This window comes from Apteryx mantelli, chromosome 17, assembly GCF_036417845.1.
Source record: "Apteryx mantelli isolate bAptMan1 chromosome 17, bAptMan1.hap1, whole genome shotgun sequence".
Classification (NCBI taxonomy): domain Eukaryota; kingdom Metazoa; phylum Chordata; class Aves; order Apterygiformes; family Apterygidae; genus Apteryx; species Apteryx mantelli.
Window position 1 is genome coordinate 2,438,870 of NC_089994.1, and position 23,841 is coordinate 2,462,710.

General features: G+C 41.4%; 1 protein-coding gene across 11 annotated transcripts in view; it reads left to right on the forward strand.

The window, feature by feature from the left end:
• Window positions 1–23,841, forward strand: part of HORMAD2 (HORMA domain containing 2) — a 31,969-nt gene that overhangs the window by 533 nt on the left and 7,595 nt on the right. For 3 of the 11 annotated variants that reach the window (XM_013954805.2, XM_013954804.1, XM_013954806.2), the window contains exons 2-13: window positions 1,844–1,932; window positions 2,983–3,127; window positions 4,470–4,533; window positions 5,591–5,627; window positions 7,007–7,027; window positions 7,852–7,878; window positions 9,257–9,324; window positions 12,154–12,305; window positions 13,086–13,339; window positions 14,142–14,250; window positions 15,369–15,433; window positions 23,690–23,826. In XM_013954805.2, the coding sequence (XP_013810259.1) occupies window positions 1,844–1,932; window positions 2,983–3,127; window positions 4,470–4,533; window positions 5,591–5,627; window positions 7,007–7,027; window positions 7,852–7,878; window positions 9,257–9,324; window positions 12,154–12,305; window positions 13,086–13,339; window positions 14,142–14,250; window positions 15,369–15,433; window positions 23,690–23,794 (1,136 nt within the window). In that variant the 3' untranslated portion in view covers window positions 23,795–23,826. Of the gene's footprint in view, window positions 1–122; window positions 477–1,843; window positions 1,933–2,982; window positions 3,128–4,469; window positions 4,534–5,590; window positions 5,628–7,006; window positions 7,028–7,851; window positions 7,879–9,256; window positions 9,325–12,153; window positions 12,306–13,085; window positions 13,340–14,141; window positions 14,251–15,368; window positions 15,434–22,473; window positions 22,486–23,689; window positions 23,827–23,841 lie in introns of those variants that run through there. The other 8 variants (XM_013954803.1, XM_013954809.2, XM_067306772.1 and 5 more) reach the window with 7 other exon arrangements.

Below are 23,841 nucleotides of genomic sequence, written 5' to 3' on the forward strand. Positions count from 1 at the left end.
CCCCGCGCCGGGGGCAGGCCGCACCGTACCGGCGCCTCAGGGGGTCCCGCGCCTCGGGGGGGGGGGGTCGGACCGGCGCCTCAGGGCTCCCTGCGCTTTCGAGGTGTCCTCGCTCCGCGGCTCGGGGACCCGCGCGGGCGGCGGGAGGCGGCCGGCCCCGGGGTGCCGGTGGGTGAGGGCAGGGACGGGCCAGGGCTGGGGCCCCGCTGGGGCTGAACGTCAACTTTAAAAGAAAAAGCCTTTAACTTCGCAGTCGGGACGGTGTCAGCTTTCGTCGGAGCCCGCGGCAGCCCGTGAAGCCCGCGGAGGTTATTTGCGAGCGGGGCTGCGCGGCGAGGCGGCGGCGGCAGCGGGGCCGGGGCCGCTCCCGCTCCGCTCCGCACCGCTCCGTTAGCGGCGCCCCGGCGTCAGCCCCAGCGCGGGGGCGCCCGCGCCTCCTCCCTCGCCGTCCACGAGCAGCGACGCGTTTGGCAAAGGTGAGATGGCGCTTCCGAAGCCTTTAAAGAAACCGTGTACAGGAAACAGTCAGCTCAGCTCAGCCTGGATAACGTTTTCCTTGGATATTAAACCAATTTTAAATGTAGCGTGTGTGGAAAGCATATTTTCATAGCTTTCTGGCCCTTCAAATTGTCTAATAACCTCATTTTAGAATAATGTCTTTCTTTTACTTGCATTCCAGCCCCGTCCAAAGAGTGCATAGCCAATCATGAGTAAAAAAAAAAAAAAACTTCCTAAAATATTTAACATATAAATATTAAAAATCTAGTACTGCACATTTGTTTAAATATGCTTTTATAGCTATAATGTATCCTCATTACTAAATGAAGTACTAAATTTAGCGTAGAAGCTGTCAACATGTTCCAATCAACATGTTTTAATGACTGCCAACAAATGGAAATGAGATTTTCATGGGAAAAAAAAGCTAAAAGCATACAAATACAAAACAAGGTTAAATTGACTGTTCCGATAAGCGTTCTCTGTTTGGTGCATGAGATCATTATTTAAATCAATCCACCACGTTTATTTTATGCTTTTAATTGTTGATAGAAATATTGACTAGCTTTGGACAAGGAGGCGCTCCTTTGGGGACCTGTTTGTGATGTTTCTATTCATTAACGCCTCCCCATTAGCAACTACATGTTGAGATCTGTCGTTGAGCCATTTTTCAAAGCAGTTAATGTGTGCCTTGCTAATTCCATCTAATGGAAGTTTTTAATCAAGATGTCAGACTAAATCAAGCACCTTGCCAAAGTGCAAAAAAAGGTAATGTCCACATCATTGCCTTTATCAATCAGGTTTCTAATCTTGGGAAGAAATTTTCCTCTTTAATCCAGGTTTGTTTAACAAGGCCTGCTTTCATTAAAACAATATGGGCTTCTCACTTTTTCTTTCAAGGTGTCTCAGTAGAATCATTCCTTTATTCTGGCCAAGATTGATGTTAGTGTATATCCTGCTTACCCTTGCTAAAATACTGGCTCCTGTTGGCAGACTTCCAGTTCTTTCTCATTCCCCCTTCACGCTTTCTAGTAGTTGTAGGAGGTAGCATTTGTGGTTTGGAATATGAAAAATGCATTCTAAAGTGGCACCAGTTGACACCAAGTTCAGATGTGGCCCTGAATTTCAAACACTACTGATCATTTACCCGTGAATAGATTTTTATCGCCCTGCAGACCTTCAGACAGTACCACAGAGTATCCTTGCTTTACTTTGGTTTAGCTTTTCCTGCCTGACAACTGGCTTTTAGACCTGAATAGGACTGAAGAGTCTGGTTCTTACTTTAAGGGAGATGAGAAATTTCAATGACTGTGTGTTTTCCAGGTGTCTCACGTCTGTTTTTCTGCAGGTTTTGACTGCAAGTGGAAGGCAACTCTTCGATATATGATGGCCACTCACCAGCTTTTACAGACTAGGCAAAAGAATAAATCCTCCAAGGTAAAGAGCCTGAAATGCGATGGTGCTGACTATCATAGTGCTCAGTGCTGGGGCCTGACGTGTCTGTGCCCTGTGGGCTGAGAACACTTTCTGTTGGCTGTGCTGCCCTTAGCTGGATGAAAAAGCAGGTATTTCCAGCTTAATGAATCCGGGAAGATACGGCATGTGACATGTGGCTTTGACGTGTATTTGAAAAAATAAATGAGGTCTCGTTAGGTGTGCACAGAGCCTTATGAGCAGGAACAAAAACAATGAATTGCTAAAGAAACTAAATTTAATATGCTTTCCACTGAGATTTTTCCTGTTAAAATCACACAGTGTTTAGTACTTAGAGTAACCACAGTCTTCAACATGGTTAATTGTTTCAGGTTGTAGCAGGTACTGTGTACAATTCTGTGTTAAAATCACTGTGGAAACTAAGTCTGTGTATGGTGTCAGCAGGCCAAGTCTGCTGTCAGATGTCAAAGCTGTTGAGGTTTGCAGCTTCTGTCTAGCACAGTGCTTTTTCTTCTTACCACCAATTCTCAGAAGCATTTTTTTGTCTGTGCCAGTGACACTGTTGCGGTAGTTCTTTCGTACCTGTAACACCATGCTAATAGCTCTAGGCAAAGCTGTGGCAGGCAACAGGCTTTGGCATAACGGTGAACACTGCCCCAGTTGTGGCCCTTGCTTGACTCCAATTAACTTTGTAGAGCTAAGCTGGCAGAAAACTATATACTTTTTTTTGTATGGGTGGTTTTCCAACAGGTGCCTGTATTAGTGCAGTGGAGGGGGTGGGAACGTACTGCTGTGACAGTGGGCGAGGGAGGGACCAAAGCAGCCTGGATCTGAGTAAATCTTGTGAGATCCTTTGATAACTAACCTTAAAATATTTAATCCCACCCATGTTAGACATGAATCCTCTCTGTATATTATATGAAGACCAGGGAAATGTTAAAATTACTTCTTTAAGTTATTCTTTCTTTCTACCTGATGAGAGTCATTGCTAAGTATGATCCCTGTACTGAACTAACACCAGTACTATTTTTGACTTTGCCCTTTTTTTTCCAGGAATCAGTGTTGTTCCCCAACAAAATTACTACTGAGCAGCAGTCTGTGGTGCTGGTGAAAAGACTTCTGGCTATCTCTGTATCCTGTATAACATACCTGAGAGGGTTGTTCCCAGAGAGTTCATATGGAACTCGCTATTTAGATGGTAATATTTTCAGTTTTTGCTGAATTCTTGTTCCCACTTGCTATTTTTTAGCAACACCTTGCTTTACAGATTAGCTGCCAGATGCTCACATATGTATAATTCAGTTTATTGTAGGAAGACTGCTAACGGGTCTTCTCCAACTCTTGAAGTGGACAATGCTTCCGCATCAGAGAGAAAGCATGGGAGACAACCTGAAGCTATTGGCAACTCATGGCTTTTCTGTTAGTGTTTCTAGTGGTTTATAATCATTTCTCTGTTGCCAATCCTATGCATCAGGCCCCAGAGTCAGTAGACTGAGTTAAAAATCAGTAGTTTTAAAAAATATATTTTTGATTGCTATGTTTTATTTTCCTTTGAATTTTTGAGCCATCATTTTTCACATTTTCAGCTTTCTTTGAGAGACCAAGAGCAGATTTTTTAAATCTTTTTTTCCTTGAAAACTGAGTATCTTGCTTGAGAGTCAATGCTTTAAGAAAAAAAGAAAGTTATTCTAAGATTAAGATTCTGTTGTCATAGGATCACAAGAATTAATGACGCTTTCTGCATCTTTATGTTCATTTGAGATGCATTAGTGGGGTGTGAAGTGTCTCCATGCATTCCAATCCGTTTCCATGTTTTTGCTGAGGCAGTTAGTTATCCCGAAACCTGGTCACATATACATTGTGAGCTTATTTGAGATATCCTGTGCTCTCAGCTTGGCTTTTGATCACCTAAGCTGAAAGGCCATTAGTCTTTCTAATCACATTTCAGGTCTTTCAAGTGCCTTTTTGAGCAAGAACGTTAACATCTGGCCTATTCAGGCCTTTGAGCGCTCGTTGCTTGGATCCTAAGGTGTCATTAAATCATCTCTTCGTTTGGAAGCTGTATCAGTTGCAGGAGGGGTTTTCCACTTGCAGTTCTGAATGTCTGAAAATAGAAGGAATCCAATGGAAAAACTTACAGAAATTGTTTATTCTAAGTACAGTCTTTACCTCATATGGATGTTGGTGAAGACTGAATGCAGAAGTGAGAGGTGTTGTTAGGAAACGCCAGAATGAATGGGAATGGAGAAGGGAGGGGGAGAAAAGAACGGAAGTTGCTGGCATTTTGAAATTAAGCCATAACTCTAGCACTTTCTCTGGGAGAGCCCAGAGCAACTGAGGAAAATCTTTGACATTTTCAAATGCAGCAATAAGCCTGTGTCAGCCCACCTGGGACCCAGTGGAAAACCACCATTTCCGCTCAGGAAGAACTTCCAGATAAAGCATTTTATCCAAAAAAGGGAGGATGACTGGCTTAGTTTCAGTGTTTGCCCAATAACTGTGATAAGGATTTTAAGTATGTGCTAAATTTGGTTTTGCAGACCTCTGTCTAAAAATTCTCCGAGAAGATAAAAGCTGTCTGGGATCATTGCAGATAGTCAAGTGGTAAGTGAGTAACAGTGAAACTAAGACAAGATTGTGCTGAATAGCAAGACATCTACCCCTCACATTCTTCTTCTTCCTTAATTTGAAAACATTGTGCCCAGTAGTGCAATTGGATATGCCAGTGCAACTCCCACTGCTGCAATGTGGATGCTTGGCCCTGTACATGAGCAAGACATATTTAGCTGACAAAGATCATGTGAGTTCAAGGTCTGTTAAGCGTTGACTTTAGTGAGGTCATGGTCAGGCCCCAGCGCACACACAAGCAGTGTAGGTAGGGAGAGAGTAAATAAAATCTTGAGATTGGTTCTGTTTTTGTTTAGTATTTTCTATTTTTTTGTGTGTGTGATTCTTGTAACATGTTTTTTATTATGTACAGTATTTTATCTCCCTGGAAATTGTGTACCTAAGGATATCACAGCTTTCTTGTGTGATAATTAAAATGTATTTCAGAAAGTTAGCATATTCCCAACAAGAAGCGTAGACAGCGGTTTTCTAAAGTAGATAGCGCTTATATTGCTTTGTTACTGTCTGACATTGCTGTGCCCGGGAAACACCCAGGTGCAAATCCATTGACTCTAAGAGTAAATATCTGACCATTTCTACCTCATGTAATATTTACTACCATGAGAAGGCCCACAGCTGTGAAAAATGCATCAGATAAATATTTGCAAGGCCAGACACATAAGGCTGTTCAGACTGAAGTTTCTGTCAAGCTCTCTACGTAGTCAATGGGAAGAGCGATTGGAGAGCTGAAAGAGAGCACTGAGCAGAGAGCCACTTAGAGCCAACTGGCTGGCCTCGGATCCTTTTTGGGATTTAAGTGGGCTCTAGGCTGACGGGATATGGTCTTAGGTGTATAAACAATGCACAAATGCAGAAGGGAAAATAGTGACTTCTTGATGATTGACCTGGAAAGGACTATACAAGCCCAAGATGTTACTAGCTTTGTAGTCTCAATTCCAGAAAATGTGCACTTTAAACTCTACCTGATGGGTTTGTGTTTACAGATCAGGAGATAAATATTGCTGGTTAATATTAACATGCTTTTTCCTGGCAGGATTCAAGGTTGTTTTGATGCTTTGGAGAAGAAGTATGTAAGTTTGTTTCATGTTTTTTAATGGAGTTTCTGATTTCTTATAAAATACGGACAAAATTATATTTCCATTCCTGCTTTGTATTTTGCAGTAATCTTGCGTGCACACGAAACACATTTACAACTGTGGTTTAGGGGAAAGAGCCTGCCCTGAGCTCATACATATTAGATTTGGGTTCATATTCCCTGAGCCCAAATCTTGGCTGCTGTTGTTCTCTAGACTTGCCTACACAGTGAATGAACTGATTTGCAGCCTGAAAGGGATTCCCCTTAGTTGTGTTCTGCGTTTGCATTCTTTAATGTCTGGATAGAGGCACTGCCAGTTGGAGCACATATCTTGATCTCCATGCCTTTTTCCTTGAGATGGGTTCTTTCATGCTTCTGATTTCCTTCATCTCCTTTCCCTTAGTCATTGCCCTTCTTTTCATTTTCTCATCCTCTTTAACCCTCTTAGCTTTCCCTCCTGAGTTCAGATTTTATTCTTTTTCTGCATTTCATCAAATGATGTATGTAGCCAGTTTCAGGACAGAATCAGTAAGCAATCATATTCCTTGCTGATTCTCACACAAAAACTGCTCTGTAGAGGAAAAAGTACTGATTGTTGTCTTCTCTGTCAGCACTGTTCATCAAACCGACTCTCATCTAGATCAGATGAAGTGTTGTTAGTTTCAGCACTGCTGATCAGATGGGCTCTTACACATCAGTACGACTGTCACTCTAGATGAGATAATTTGAAATGTTGTGAACTCAGGTTATTGCTCGCTGGCAGTTCTAGGAGGGATTTAGTCTTCCGCTATTTCTGAGAGACATAAATCAATTGTTATTTGACAATGGCTAAGGAAAAAACGAGATATTTAGTGGAGGTTATTCTGTGATTGTTTTCAAGAGTAGTCCCAAGTATAGTTTCTTGCTAGAGTGTAAATTACATACTTTTGCTGAGTTTCATACCTGAGAGCCAAAATTGAACACCCATAGGTAATTGAGAGGGAATGGGGAGGATGCAGGGAAGTGAGATTCATCATAATGAGATTTGTGCTACCAGAAGGGCTCTTACATTAGTCTTCAATAAGGATAGGTGCTGTTGTAAAATAGTTTTAAATTGGCCTCTGGAGATTGTTAGAAATAGTCACAAGAGGTAAGTGTGAGCATGCAGCTGTTTTATATTTTCTTACAAAACTGCATGTAAAGCTGAGCAAACTGGCCACTAGGTGTTGCTGATGCAGTTCTATAAAGGATCTGTATAAAGATGTTTTTTGACTCGTGGTTTGTTGAATGTATCTATTCCTTCGCTGTATGTAGACAGATTTTGATATGCCTTTTTTTTCCCCTTGCCACTGAGGTTAATTTTGACTTTGTGTTTTGTTTCTTCTTTCTCCTTAGTTACATATTGCTGTCCTAGCAGTAAGTAAATGAATACAAGGCTTTTTTGTACCTCCACAGTGCTTGAAAGAGATAATGGAGCCAAGGTTGTGTCATCCAATTTGTGTCTTTTTTAAAGAGAAGTCAAAATGTGTGTGTTTTTTTAATGGAGCAGTGACCTTTCTTAAATATGGTAAATATGAACTTCCTAGGCTGTGTGAGAACATTTTCTGAGTATGTTAGACTTCTGACTCTGAGGTCTTGTAGCATTCTTAACCTCTTAGAAGCACTCTCATGTGCTTCACATCATTGCTTCCTGCAGACTCTTGCCTCCATCCTTGGAAGAAGGAAGCTATGTGTCCTCTCTATTTCCCTCTCCATAAAAGTCCTCTGTGTTAATCTGCTTGCTGGCATCATTGAGGAAGTTCTGTAGCAAATTCTTCAGCCCTCAGGTTTTGGGCAAGTTGTTCCTGGGGTCTTTGATATTGAAGAAGCCACACATTAGCAACTGCATTGTCAGTCTTTTGCCCTGGTGCTTCGTAAAGCACCGATAGGTATTCTGTGTATGGGAGCCATAATCTGGGTAGTTAAATCTCAGGCATGAAGAGCTGCCTGTGAGGATTGGGATGGGAATTCACCTCATTCCTTCACAATTGCACAGGTGAGTGTCTTCTACCTTTCTTTGAAGTGGTAAGTATTGACTGCTGATAGAGGAAGGCTATTTCTCAGCCATTCCTTTTTCTGATGGCGTGTAACAGATAGTACAATCTCTGTTGTAAGATGAAAATAGCATTGTTTAATCACTTCTTCTCACTGGTTCATGTTAACCAAGGAGAGAATGCACTCACTGTGCTTTCTTGTAACAGATTTACACCAATCCCAAGGAACCGGAGGTAAGAAAGAGTTTTAATTAATCTTTGAGGCAACAGAAGGCATGGGTGAGTAGATTTGTATTCAGAATAGACTTGTAGGCTTACATTCTACCCTGACATAGCTGCTTGGTGACCCTGTTTCTCTTCTTCTGCTTTCACTCATGAATGGCAATTCAGGGAGCTGGCCTGTGATCAAACACTCCTACTGGGCACTAGGCTGTGGGCCCATCTTGGGCCTCAGACAGGGATGTTAACAGGCAGCTAATGGGCATGTTCAAGATTTTGTTTCTTTTCTGAAGAGAAGAAATGGGAAGTTCAAAATCATTCTTTTATGAACCATCTTTTTAACAGCACTGTTAAGTGGAGCTTGCTTTTGGTGCAGGGAGGTTTAGGACAGAATTTATGAAGCACTTCAGGACTGGGGTGTATATGTCGCATAGTGCCTTTCAGCATCCTTCTCCACTGTGTTTCTGTCTCTACTATTTTGTCTACATCTAGCCTGTGGAAGACAGTCTAGCTAGTGCAATATATAAGCGGAGGTTCTGCATCCATTCTGTCTTCACAGAGCAGATACAGAGAACAGCTGCAGAATCTTTGCTTACCTAATTATGATTCTACTGCTTCCTACTTCAGCATCTGGGGAAAGAGCAAAAGAATTTAGCTCATAAATATGGCTACTGAGGCTGGGATTTGCAAAGGAGACTTGGAGAAGTAAGAGCTCAGCTCCTATTAATTGACCTCATTGGCTCTGAAAAAAGTGAATTATAGGCATGGAATTGGACTGTGTTCTATCCTTTCTCTTGTGTTGAATTAGTCTTCCTAATTACTTTCTTCTCTAAAGTCATAGCAAATCCTTTCCTTTTAAATGGAAAATCATTTAGAATTTTCTTTCTCTCCCGGAAAACTCTGAGATTTCTGTGAAATTTAGAAACTTACAATATTTTGACTATGAAATATTGTATTTGCTAGTAAGAACTGTCCTTCAGGCCCTTGTCTCTGTACAGGACTCCAGGCCAGGCTTCCCTGTAGCGCTGCACCACCCATGAAGCCTTACGTTTTTCCTTTTAGTAAGGGAGGACATGTTCATCGTGATCATTAACTGGCCCCAGTGCCTCATTAGAAGTTTAGGTAAGGGAGTGAAGCCCACAGAGGAAGTGGAAGGAGGAAGCAGGAAGTTTGTAATTTTTTCATGATTCTTTCAGTGCTAGGTAAGTTGTATTTGTTAAGGAAATTTGCCAAAAGCTGTGCAAGCAATAATTGAGTTAAAACTTTAGTCATGTGCTATGATCTGCGAAAGCTGAGAAAGGATAGATGCTCCTAAGTTCAATACACATCCTTTACACTTGTTAATGAAAGAGACCTACTTCTTTTTTTTCTGTTCTTCTTGTGAAATCTCTAGACAGTGACTGAACTGTATCAGTTCAAATTCAAGTACAAAAAGGACGGGCCCCAGATGGACATCATCAGGTAATGGTCAGGATTTATTTTTCAGATTTGCACTGTGAAAACTATGTTTTATTGAAACTTGAATTTATGATTATAGCACGTAGCTGTCTGAGTCACTAAGCAGCTTTAAATATCATCAGACTTGAGGACATTCACTCTACAGGATATGAACTCCTGAGCTGATGAATAGAAATGCCATTACATAGCACAGTAAGAAATTTACAGTAGATCAGAACTGAATTAAGGACAATTTATAGAAATTGTGCCTAATCAGTGTAGTGATGCAGAAACTGGCACAGTTGAGTTTGCTGCTGTCTCAACTAATAGTTAATGTTCTTTGAGTTTGTTAAGAGAGCCTTGTGCTTTCAAAAGAAGCTTTTCCATGTTTGACCACTTTTGCCAAAATCTCACACCCAGGAATTTTTTCCTTGAGCGTTTGCATACCCATATTCTGCTGTACTGGTCTTGTGTGGGTGAGCTGGGAGATCTTCAGCCAGCCATGTCTGAATTGAAGCTGCAAACGGTGTGGCCAGAAGCTGCAGCTCTTTGCATCTTTCTGGCTCTCTATACCTTTTATATACTTTAAAGCTCTGTTTAGTAAGCCTCAATCCTGTGTAGTTTAAAATAAATATTACCAATGGCCATTGGGTATAACCAAAGCAAAGAAAAACAATTAGCCAGTTTTTAGTTTGCTTCTGCACTTGTCATTGGTGAAAGATGGATCTTTGGGCCTGAGAACCTGTCTGTACAGCACAGAGAGCTCTGCTGCCTTTAGTGCTCATCAGGAAACTACTTCTCTGTAACACTCCTCTGTAGTGTGCCATTTGCTGCTCTTTCTCTGAACACATCCAAATAGTTCATTGTACCCATCAAAATGATTTTCTTTTTGGAAAATACGTGTGGATTGTATCTGAGTCTGGGGTGTCCTGTTGACCGTACTCTCTATTACAGCTTTGAAGCTGCTTTCAAGTGTCCTTACTACACTGAGGGAAAGAGAAGAGCTTTGGGATCTGAAAGATAATATATGACTCTTGAATATTTTGATTTTTTTGATCCACCTTATTCAGATCAGTCATTTGCTCCTAGAAATAACAACAGTCTCCAAAAGGAACTCAGCATCCCTTGATGTCCCTAGTACCAACCAAGAATGGGCTCTGCCATCTTAGCTGGGGCTCTGTTTGGTTTCCTCAGTGACTGACACTGATGCTGCAGGATCATGCATGTACCTGCAGTCATTAGTGAACTGACATTCTGGCATTGGTACTGCTGATCAGAGGATTGTGTCATCACTGGCATCAGCGCCTTCATTTGATAAAACTGCTTTTATATACCTGCAAGGCTTATTGCCACATGAAAACTTGGAGTTAATCATTCCACTTTTTTGTGTTTTGTTTGTCTACATCCTCATGTCTGCATGGTAAAGGGAAATCTTCTCCTGGAAGATTTCTGCTTTATAGATTGATTTTTTTATTTTATTTTATTTTTTTTGAGGAGTTCCTCACCATAGATCCCAGTCCTTCGGAGAGGGAAGTGTCATCTCTTTTTCTGCATATACTGTTTCTCCTACCATCCCCATCCCACTGCTCCCAAGACTTGCAAAGATGATGTATCAAAAAAAATTTCTAGTTTCTTCTCATTACTCTGACCTAGTTGTTAACCAGCATTGGTCCTCTCACTTGACGTACCAGCAGTTCTCCTCCATTTCTGAACATACAGAATTTCATTTAATAGCACAGTGGGTTCAGCAAAGAGTTTTGCTGTTGTCAGTATGGAGTCTACCAAACTATAACCTATTACTCTGTGAACACAAGCTGTTCAGCAGCCACTCAGTTTTCATGATGAGCCTAAAAGCTTCAGCTAGAAGAGCAAATCAATCTTAATGAAGTTGTTCCTTCAGTGACTTAGTCATATTCAGCCCTAGGATTCTGTTTCTGCTGTCTTAGGTTGCTTATTGGGAGAATCACTTGGGATGACTGTGTTAGAGTCCATCCAGCCTGTATATTGTATCATCCACCTGCCAGTGGCTTTTCAAAGACATTTTTGTGATGGAGGAGCTACATTTTTAAGGCCTCTTTTCATTGAAAGTCGATGAAGTTTAGGCTCTTTAGTCACTTAGTGATTCATCTAGTCCAGCTTCTACTGTTGAAAGTTAGCTGTATGGTCTAAGCTGCTCATCTCATTTCCCTCAGTAGTCAAGAGAAACAAACTCCTCCAGAGGGCGATTCATCCCACCTCTGTTGTACGTTTATCTCAGTCTAGACTGCTTGCTTAGACTAGCCAGCTGACATTTGGATGGGTGAAGGAGGTGAGAGGAATGCCCCTTAGTCACTTTTGAAAAATGTGCTTCTGAACCAGTTTTTCTTATATGGAATTGAAGTGAGAACATGCAATTCACTTCCTTTAAAACTGCAAAATGGACTTGAAAACAGCCACTGTGATGAATTGGCTTTATATGGGCTTTTCACCCCATTCCTCTCATTCCTCAAATTGTTTAGGTGAAAAGCACTTGTTTTATGGTCCTTTTGATCCAATTTAATCATGTTTAAACAAGTGAGTCATGACGCTTGTATAATGGGGTACATTGCCGCAGCTACAATGTCTGTTCAAATGTAAATACCATGCCTCTTAGTTTAGAGCTGTTGTTTTGCTGATGCCACCCCATCACTGGAGTCTGTTTCACTTCCCTGTTTATCTAGAAGTTGCATAAAGGCATTGTACCTTTTTTTGCTTTTTTTGGTTTCAGACAATTCAGTGGGTGCTCTATATTTGTAATTAGGTCTTGAATATTCATGACTGGGGAAAACAGTTCTGTTAGTCTTTTTTTCGAACAACTATGTTATTCTTTTCTAGCAACAAAATGAACTTTGTGAATGGGGTGTGCAGTGAGGAGGTTAAAAAAGCCAGCAGTCTGCTGATCCGTAAACTGTACCTGTTAATGCAAAACCTCGGGCCGCTTCCCAATGACATTACCCTGACCATGAAACTCCTCTATTACAATGATGGTAGGTGGAGAACAGAGTATGCTGTGGGGAAAACTTTGCCTTCCATCGGTCCCTATGATAAATCCAAGCCCCTGTAAAAATAAATAAAACATAGAAAGGTGAAATGGTAGAATGTATTAGCTGATGCAGTGAGAAATGGTGTGAAATATAGTATTGCCTTCTGACAAACTGGGGCGGCAGATGCTTTTTAAGAAAGGGTTCAACATCTGTGTAAGTACAGGCATGCAGTGTGAAAAGGAGATACCCTCTTTCATTGTAGTTTGAGGAACAGGCATACTGTGTTAGATGGGTTTTACTCCAGCAAGTTGAGAACATTAATGCTATCTTAACATCCTAACTTCATTAATTCCTTGAGGCTCTTGACCACATGTGCTCAGTTCTTTTTTTCAATCTAAACAGGGGTCATTATGAGATATGATTTGACTTCTTGCTTAACAGTCTGTAGTCTAGAATTTCCAGCCTTTCCTTAAGAGATACTGGAGTCTTTGACCTTGAGACTCTCTGGAACCCTTGAGCTTTTGAACACTAGACAGGCAGCTCTTTACAAGATCAGTAAACTGTAGCACATTTCCAAATAACAGCCCCACAAAGACATGGAGCATTCTCCATCTGTTTTAGTAAAAATTTCCTTTGCATTCTCCCTCTTCCTCCCCCAAAACCAGAATATTTTTAGTATCTGGCCTCATTACTTGAGCTAGGTATAAACTTGGCCTTTATGGAGATTAAAGAGACATGGAACTTGTTTTCTCTGGCAACAGTGGGTTCTTCTTCCCTGTGTAGTAACTCCTGATGATTACCAGCCCCCTGGCTTTAAGGAAGATGGCTGCCCTGGTAATCTGCTCTTTGATGGTGATCCTGTCAACCTGAAAGTGGGGTCAGTCTCCACTGGATTCCACATCATGAAAGTGAGAGTAACAACTGAAAACAAAAGAATGGGGACAGTTGAAAGCAGGCTGATCCAGAAGAATGGCCCTACTGAGATCTCCCATCAAGGGTTAGACTGTGATGAAGAGGAAGAGGAGGGGAGTCCCAAGGTATAGAGATAGCTCCGTTCAGTTCTTACTGGAGCAATAGAGTTTATCTATTGAATAGATAGATATCTACTGAATTTATCTATTGAATTATCATATTGAATGCTGAGGCTGGAAATCCGTAAACATAAAATGAATTTCATCCCAGCATTTCCACTGACTTACTGAGTCAAGTATGTTCTCCCCAGAAGGGGGCAGCGATTGTACAGAGAGAGACACAACGTACATGCACGCTTATACACGGACATGCACAAAATGGAGACAATTGCAAGGGATGTTGTATTTCCACTTGGCGTTTCTCTGGGCTAAGCGGCATTCCGCTGTGTATTTAGGTGGGATTCCTTCCACTTACCTTTAGCCATCTAAACATCATGTCTAAACAATTCTCTAGCCCCCCTCTGTGCTTAGTAGAGGAGGCATCTCTAGCATGCAGTTAAGATCATTTCTTTAGACATCAAGTTAGGCTTGAATGAATTTTCCCCTGGTGGTGTCTTACTTCAAAATGATAGAGAGGGAGCTTGGACCAGTAGCTCAGACCTGAAAATTATATTTTAGATGGTCAGTGCCAGGGAACAAACCACAGCATAACTGACTCCTCAAGATAGGAAGCCATTTAGGTCAGAATTTTCTGAATTTTCTCAGTAAATTTCTCTCCTGAAAGACTTCTGTAGGCTTGGGTATAGAAAGACCTGGGAGCTGAGGAGTCTTGAAAATCTCATTCCTGTTAGTGCTGAGTTCATGGGTTTACCACTTAGGCATGTTTTTTAGGTTAGGCTATTCAGAGGAAGCGTCATTTGCTTTACAGAGCAACCCTCTCCCTGCCAGAGCAGATTCAAGTGAGCATGGAGAGGACAAAAGTGACATGCATCCAGGCTGGAAAACTGAAGCATCTTCTTTTTGTCTTCAGGATACAGGTAAAGGCCCAGTTTCGAAAGTGAAGGAGTTTGTGCTCATAACATCCTAGCATAATATTTTGAAATGGATGAACAGAATTTGTCAGGCTGTTTTAACTTTGTATCAGATCAGATTGAACTATGATAAAGGGCCTCTTGTATATGTTTGGTTTGTTAACAGATACATTCAATTTTTTGTCAATAATTTTACACCTCTTTATCTTGCCAGTTTTTTCTGATATGAAGGAAATGTATAGTTCATCAGTACTGAGTTACACTATCTACATTTTTACCAAAGCTCTTTACCTTTAGCTGTTACAATCTGATTTTTGCTAATGCCATTTATATATGACAACGAACATAAACATACATGAAGAAAGCATTCTCTCTGTCACTTCAATAAATCTAGCTTCTGATATGCCATGTTACGTTTGACCTTTGAGGCTCAAATATAGCCTGTGGAACAATACCATCTAGTGACAAAATGGTAAATAGCATTCCTGGGTTCGCCAAGCTGTGGAATAAAGAAGCTGGTATACCTATGGCGTCACCTTTTCAGGTCTTTCTCCTGCAGATTATCTGATGTCTAATAAGGAGTGAGCTCATATTGCCACGTTTTCCGCTACAGGTATAGATCCCACTATGCGATCTCTCTCCCTAAAGCCTTGCCTGCTTTCATGAAACTCTTAGGCACTTTGCAATCCCCATCAAATTTGGTTAAAACCACCCAATTAGGTCAATAGTTATCAGTCAGGGGACAGCTCCCTTCCTTCCCCCATACGCACACACGCAGACACACACACAAAGTGTGTACTGTCATAAGCCATGTTTTCTTAGGAAACCAGGCTAAAAATTGAGTTAAAATATCAACTTAATGGATAAGTGTTGCTGCAAGTTCATGTGCTGCATGTTCAGATATTGTTCTGAAATTCCTGTATAAAATATATAAATATATGTATATTATATATATATTACATATAAAATGCTAGTGTTAGCACTTTCTGAGAACAAAGGTGATATAATTTCAAATTAGGGATGAGATATTGCTACAGTGATTCACTCATGTTTCTGGATTTTGTTTCAATTAAATATAAGATTTTAACTTTAGAGCTATTTTTGGTATGATGTTTGAATTATAGGTGGAGAGGAGAAGACGAGAATAAAGGAGACAGGCAAAATGTGTTGCTCAAGGGCATCTCCACAGGTGAGCAAGTTGTAGTGGCTCTAAGATACTCCAGGTAAAGTAGAATTCATTGCCATGAGATATTATGTCATCTAGGACATCACAAGATTCAAATAACATTCATAGATTTATTGCACAGTACCAAAATACATAAAGGCTACAAAATGTCATGGCATAGGGGCATAAGCATAAACCGAAAGCATTTAGGAAGAAACTTTCCATGGTCAAATTACTTCTTACATCCAGTACAAGAGTTCTGTACTGTTCTCTGGAGTTGATGCTTGTGAATAACGCATGCAAACTAAATTTAATCATTGGCACAACCAAGCTAATTTACCTGTATGCCTTTTTGGATTAGGGTTCTGAAATCACCACCCCGTGTAAGCATTGAGGGCTGTGTTACATCTGTTGCCTAAAATAGTCTTCACCTCTCCTCTCATGCTTCCAGACTATCTTTACGTGCAAGGCACAGGTATGATTGGATCTGACCCCTTTTTGGCTACCCCTCTAGGATAGGAAGACTCGTCCCCTGGAGATGTTGATCTTGTTTCAGTGGTTACTGGGGCAACCCAGAAAACTAGCATGGACCAGACATGTAATTTTAGATAAATAAAGTTATGTGAGATTAATTCCATCCTGAGACTGTCCAGGCCAAACCCTGAGTCAGAATCTGAGCTCAAATTCATGGGCTTTTGCAGAGGTTTGTTCAGTGACAGGGCAAATCTCAGAATCCTGTTGCTACTTGATCCCGTTCCCATTCACATTAGTTGAAAATCTTGTGAGCTTGGATGTTCGGAAATTACATCTTTACAGGATAAGTTAATGAAAGTAGGAAACTCCTACTAAAATTTTCCCTGCTTCTGTTGAAAAGAATCCTGGGGTGTCTAACCCAGACAGCAACTGGAGACTGCAACTTAACGTGTCATTCAAAAGGCATCTCTGAAGTATTTGCCTTGACTGTGGATCTTAGAAATGAACTTCTGTGCCCAAGCTGGTATTTTTCAAACTTTAACCACATTTTTTTTTTGTCACATCCTCCAGTTTCCTTCTGATCATTGTTTATTCTGTCGTCTGTGTGAAAACAGGAGCCTTTTTTGTTTGTAACTCATGGTTGTCTCACTGAATCATGCTCTGACATTCTTTTGGGTCTGTCATGATTATAATCAGAGCAGCAGATACCTCCCTCCTGCAGCATGTGAATTTCATTAGAATATGGTAGCAATAGTGAGAGTTTCTGAAGGTGGTGGAAACAGTATTAGTTACTGATAAACGGAAGAGTCACTTTATCCATTGTATGCTTCCAAAGACTTAAAAAAAAAAAAAAAAAATCCAAGCCCTCTGCATGGCAGAGGGTTTCTCTATTGATTCGATACTGTTTTTTAAACCAGCATAGCATAAAAGTTGGCTAATATTTTGGTCAATTTAGGAAAAAGTTGAATCAGATTACTAGTTAAAAAATGCAGATCATCATGGTAAAGCCATTGCTAATTAAAATTCAACATTATTTTCCATATGAGAGGGACTTTCCCTTCTTTTCTGAGGAAGTAAGTAAAACAAATGACCATTGTGTATTTCACTTGAATCAGGAAGCCAAACTGTTGAGTGAAGTTTGTCTTAAAAAATGAGGACAGGCTAGTGTGGATGGGAAGCCTGAGTTAGGTGTTACCTAACAGGGTCAAATATAGGTTAGATGGATAGAAGCAGTCCTTTTGGACTGTGAATGAGAACATTTTATTGATGTCCAGACTATAGTACAGTAAAGCAATACCGCTTTCTAACTGTGTAAATGTGTTCAGAGAAGCTCTCTGAAGCCATAACATAAATGTTGAGGCCAAGATTTCCAAAAGTAACTAAAGCAATTTGGAGTGTCCAGTAATTTGAGATCCGTATGCTGATCTGATATTCAGAAAGTGCTGAACTCAAAAAATGTGGTACCCACAGTCCCAAGCTGCTTTTGGAAGTCTGGACCAGCATGTTACTGCTCTTTGTGTGAAGTGAACTGCTTTATTCTTTCTGGCTTCTTGGTCATCAAAAATAAAAACTGTACTGTTGGAACTGAGTTTATTGGTCATTTTCTTCCTGACCTGTAGCTCTTCAGAAAAAGCAGGAATTAATGTATTAAAGGCTTATTTTTATCTATAGGACATGGGAGAAACAAAGGATGCATATCTGCCAAAGGAGAAGGAGCCATTCCTGTGCAGTTAGAACAGTGACTGGACTTTAATAATGGCCATGGAGATACTCTGACAGAGGGCCTTTCAGATTGGAGAAAAATTTGCATGTACTCAAGTTGCTTGTTATCTGCAATCTAATGATTGATGATACTTAGGATCAAATGAGAGATTGCCCTTTCCCAGCAAAGCATCTCTGTACTTAATCATCCAGAGTTAGACACCAGCATGTAAATTAGCCTACCTCTGCTGACTTCAGTAGAGTTTTTCTGATTGCATCAGCCAAGGATTTAGGCCAGTATTCTATCTGTATGTGTCCTGCTAGTTTCCACTGGTATTCTAGGAGTTGCAATCTGAAGAGCTGGGTAAAATAGGGAACTGCTGTCCACTGATTTAGTTTATGGAAGTTTGCCGATGAGAATAGGGTCCTGCACTGAGCTGAAGATATCTTTGTGAAGATTTTGGCATACTCCTTTATCCTCTTGTAAATCATTTAATGTTTTTGTCCTGCAAAGTGATTTTTGTCAGCTTTGTCTAAATGTAAGCAAACATGTTACAATGGAAAGAGTTTGGAATTAAATAGTACTAGAGAATGAGTAAAAGCTGACCATGGGGATGCCTCTGCAGATTTTATCTCCTGCAGCAAGCTGTGAGCTGATGTTCTGGGGTGGCTCTTAGGGCATGGTCACACTGCCCAGTGAAGCAGAATACAGACAACTCTGAATTGCCTCTGACTTAGCCTTTGCCAGAGCTGGAAATGGTATGGCAACATCAGCACAGCACGAGTCAGTTATCCCTGCTAAGTGTCTGGCATCCTTAGCCAGGGCCAGACACTGTGCTTATGCTGCTAGACTGACCATGCCTATGCTGCTAGACTGCTTTGGGACATAAGGAAGTGCGTTGACACTTGTCCTTGTGTGGACATAACATTTTTAATGGAAGATAGCTCAGGGGTCTCTGCACAGCAATTCACTGTCTGGTGTAGACATACTCCTAGCATACAGATTAGCTCTCTCTAACTGCAGCTGTCTAAAAGTTAGATGTCTAGGGAGTGATTCAGATGCCTAAATGTTGTAAATCAATGCAGCTTTAGACCTCAGAGGACAACTTGGCTGGCCTCCAGCTAGTGCTCCCAAAAGAGCCAGCCCCATTGCAGGTGTCTTGAGTACCTGGCCATGTCCTCTTCCTCTGAGAGACTGTGTCAAGGATGGAAGCCAGTGTGAACACGGTCTTTCATGGATAGCACATTGTGGGAATCATCTGTCCCGTTTGCCAGCAGTCAGCATCCTGTTGGTGCCCAGGGCCATGATCATCCTGATGGAGACTCTTGTGCCCTTGCTGAGCTTTGCTATTGTATGTAGCTTCTGTCTGACTGTAAAGGTCAGCACAAGTGAATCCAACTGCAGGGTAACAGCTTAAGGATCAAGACCTTTGTTGTCTGATTTTTTGCAGGCAAACCGCTTTTGAAATTGCCATGACAGAAAGCAGTAGAAGGGTGAAGTCTGCCATTTGCAGAGCAATAGGAAAACATTTTTCTGTGGCAATGTCATTATCTTGAACTTTTGCAGAAAAGAAAAAAAAGAAAGGTTTATCTCTAACTGTCTATCAAGAGAACTGTATCTGATGAGAAGTTCCCAGAACATTTTCTCCTCTAACACAGCTGAGGCTACGCAGACCCAAACAATGAGGAGAGAAAGATTCAGAGATGAGCTTGCCTCTCTCCTTCCTGTTAGCTCAGACCATTCTGGGAAGAGTGAGACAGTGAGGTCAGGAAATTCCTGGCTTCTCTCAATTCACATCAGATCCTTAGCTGTATCTTGGGGCCATTCATCCCTTGCATGAGTTATTCCTGTCTAGTGCATAGGAAACAGTTTCCTAGTGATCTCTTCATTCAAAGGTGAGGCTCATTCCCTTGTTCGGATGTAGTGGTTTAACCCTTGTGCCCTCTAATTCCCTGACAGCTACCCCAGAGACATCCATGGGATTACCCAAAGCTTCTGCACTGCCTACCTTTATGTGAAGTTCATAATGTGCATGCTAGCAACCAGCCCCTCTAGAGAAATCTTCATAATTAAGATTGGCAGATCTAATATCCCATGAGGGACTAAGCTGGGTAGTAGCCTAGTAGCCAGAAGGAGTGTCCATTGCTGTTCACCTCCTCAGTGACAATGCTTTAACTTTATAAGGGGAAGTCTTCCAGCTTCAGGAAGCATATTGGAAAATCAGGTTGTGGTCCTGCAATCAGAATGGCTAGCACACAACCCACAGTCTGACTGAGGGCCCTGATGGAGGTTTTTAAGCAGAGAGATTGGAATGTTTTTCATCAGGTATTTTTGATTTTTTGATTAGTACTCTAAACACTACACGAAACACAGTGAGATAGAGAGCAGGTCTGTGAGACTTCCAGTTAGCTGAAAGGAAATTGCGTTGAATGTCAGAGATTTTAACAGTGAGCTATGGAAAAGCAACACGTCTATTCGTAGTCAGTGATGTCCTGGCACGGCTTACTGGGGGACACAAACGTGGCAAGTTTCCACAGGAGCACCACAGTGAGTGTCTTTCATTCTTCCACCTGCATAAATTGGCTTTCATGCTAACCAGCATGATTCTTCTCCACTTGTGCAGATGAAAATCAGGATTAATTCGACTGATGTCAGTGCCTTTTCTGGAAATTGATACGAGATCAGTGCTGAGCCCTGTGTTGGAGCCTCTGTGCCTCCTTTGCAGAATCACAGCATCACTGAGGTTGGAAGGGACCACTGGAGATGATTTAGTCCAACCCACGAGCTCAAAGCAGGGTAGATTAGAGCAGGCTGCTCAGGACCATGTCCAGTCAGGTTTTGAATATCTCCAAGAATGGAGACTCCACAGCCTCCCTGGGCAATCTGTTCCAGTATTTGATCACCTTTAGAGTAAAAAAGTTTTTTCTTATGTTTAAACAGAATTTCTTGTATTTCAATTTGTGCCCATTTCCTCTTGTCCTTTCGCTGGACACCACTGAGAATAGCCTTCTGAACCTTGATTTTGCTGTGTTTTGTGAGCATGGAGCAGCAATCTGTCAGTGAGTAGATAAGAATTATTGCCCTTCAGCCAGAAAAGGCCATTCATGAGGGATGCCTCAGATTTTGGGGACTGAATTTAAAGAGCCACTGGCTTGATTTTTGAAAGTGGCAAGCGTTTGCTGTGCTTTTAAGTCAATGTTAGCTGCAGCTGAAATCACAGGATGCATCATGCACTGGTTTTCTCTCTGATTTTTAAAGTTTCCTGATGATGATAAACATCCCCTGCAGGTACTGTTTGCTACCATGACAGCTGAGGATCTGTTTGCCTTATTTCACCAGTCAAATCTTTTATTCTTATTGTCCTTATACTTCTGTTTTGGGTGACTGGACTTGCTTGTGCATTTGTCAAGATAGTTACAAGGTACCTCACCAAGTTAAAAACTCCAGGTCCCCAACAAAGGGAACTCTGCTGAGGGCATAAGATTTGCAAAGTGCCAAACCTCAGCATGGGGCAGGCCAGGGACAAAGAGGGGACACAGTCAAATGCTCTTATGCTATTTTAGCTTTTCTGCATAGAATGGGAAGCAAAACACATGTCAGGAGAGCTGTGAATTTGCTTCAATTTATGCTGGGAATTTTTGGCCAGAATACGTGGGGACACGGGACAGAAAACTGCAGAGCACAAAACTAGATCCTGACTTTGCCTGTCTAAGAATAGCAGTATAGCTGTGGTCTGCTCATTCTATTTCATCCACCAGTCTGTCTTGGGAAGGCTTTAATCTAAGTCTAATCTATTTTTAGCCTGATATCTTCTCCAGACAGTGTGCAGCTGTCCTGTTAGTTTTATGCCAGAAATTAGTAACACTTGTATGATTCACAAGTTAGCTGTAATTCCACTGAAAATTTCTAGAGCAAAAATTACCTTTTTACACATAGCACAATATCATAAAACACAGGAATTTCAAACTCAGTATGTGTTCATGGTATGACCTAGATCCAGGACAAGGCCTTGGACTGAGAGTCGGGAGGTAGAAGGTCTGTTTTTGACTTTGCTACTCAGTCTGGACTTGTCCCCCCATCCTGTTGTCAGTATTGTCCCTTTACTAGGACCTACTGTCCCTACGCCTGGTCCTGCATACTTTTACAGCATGTGGCTCGATCAGGCCTCCACGAAGCCAAGGGCCTGTAGTGGTTGTGTAAGAGAAAAACCAACATTCATGTAGCCTAAGCTCTTCCATCAGTTATTCTAAGGCAGGCATCCCAGTACATGTGAATAATTGGAACTAATCAACTTCTGGAGGCTTTGATTTGTGTGTTTAATCAATGCGAAGGATTTCCTGCTTTTCACCACATTGTTTAAGAGGTTTATTTTCTGGTTAAAGGCAAATAAACATGCATAGGATCTGACATAATCCCATTTAGAGCCACAGTTCTGGGGAAGAAACTTGAGCATGTGGTTAAGGATGGGAGCTGGAGGTTGCACTTGGGGTCTGTTCCTGGCTGTGAGTTTCTGTGTGAATTTGCATTAACTGGTAGTTGGCAGGAGCAGGACAGGACATGTTGACTTCAGTGAAATACGTTGTGCATTTGACGTTTAACAACATCTCTTCAATATACAAATAGTGCTTTTCTAGATCACTTGGTGACAGATCTTATGCAGCACAGCCAACTACCTGGTAAAGACAGGACTTTTTTTACTTTTTTACTTGGTTTTTGCTTTACCAGGTAGTTGGCTGTGCTGCATAAGATCTGTCCCTCAGCAGAGGTAATAAAAGCACTAGCTTTAGCTATGTGGTGTAGACTAAAATAGGAGGAGAGTCTTCTTATTCAGGTGACTGGGGCCCAGAGATTGGGGATCATTACTTTTGCTTTCTTGTGTGGCCAGCAGGGCAGCGTACAGAACTTGCAGCTGTGTTAGCCCTGGAGAGTTTTTGGATGCCACGTTTCTCCCCTCTGTGCCCTTGACTTCAGAAAAGGAAGCAGACCGGTTAAAACGATGCCAAGGAGAGGAAAGTAAATAAGGGCCTAAAATGCCAGTTTCAGCAGCTGGATATCAGGTCAGGAGCTCTAACACAGAGATCCACTCATCACTCTTTCCTCAGGCAAATATGGCTTGGACAGCATTAGAAGATTTGTCAGATTGAATTTGCAACATGAAGCAGAACCTGCCTGTCTCTCCTTGGCACATTCTGTTTTTCTCTGTTTTTATTGAAAGGAAGTTGTACTTTCTGTGTTAACCAATATTGTTGTGTTGCTCATAGTGAAGAGGAGGGAAGAGAGGGAAAGGGGAAGAAAAACAGTTTGAAACCTGATAGAGAGGAGACCTGAGGTTGTTTCAAACTATTTTGCTGTTAATCATTATCAGTGTTATTTCACGCTTTAGAAAGCCCATTGCTATGTAGAGATTACCAAAACCTCATACCAAGGACAGATAGAAATGAAACCTTGATGACGTGAGTGGGGAGTTCTATAATGACCACATTTTGCAATCTGGAGACCTTGTGCTTGTATCCAAGACGTGTTCCGGAATAGCTTGTTATTAACTCCTTGCATTTACCCTGCTTCAGTTACAGGATTCCTCTTGGTTTTCGGTGAAACCAGAATAAAGTACTCCTATTTTAGAACAAGAACTTTATTAGGACTGATTTACCTCTTTATTCACCTTACTTTAATCCAAATGAACTTTCTTTTGTAGGCAAAGTTGAAGAAGTGGTGTGCCGTGGAATGTCCCTTTAGTTTAGTTCCAGTCAGAGCAAAACAGGTTGCCTTGCCAGACCATGTGCTTTATCCTTGCTGGGAGGGCAGCAACACAGGTCACTCTCTGCAGCTGAGACTGTTTTTGTAAAAATGCAAATATGTCATGTGATAATGAGAATAAGTGAGTTTGTCAATTGAATGGGGTAGCCAACACTTCTGTTCATCTGGGTGTCCATCTATCTGTGATCTGCCTGAATTGGCTGCACCACTCATCCATGTGTATTCTAACATACATATCAGTCTTTTTTAGCCCTTTCTAATTCATAGGCCCCTAAATATTTTTGAGGGACTCGTGTAGCAGGAGTCTGTACCGTGAGAATGATCACTGTTTCTGATGGTTCTTACAGATAAGCTGCCTGAACCTTGCATTTAGCCAGGAAGAGGTAATAGGACCCAAGAAGAAAAGGAAGGTCAGTGAACCAGACAAGCTGCTTCTGGAAGGCAGGAAATGATGTTCGTTCTGACACACAATACATTTTAGAAGGTGTGAGTTCTCATT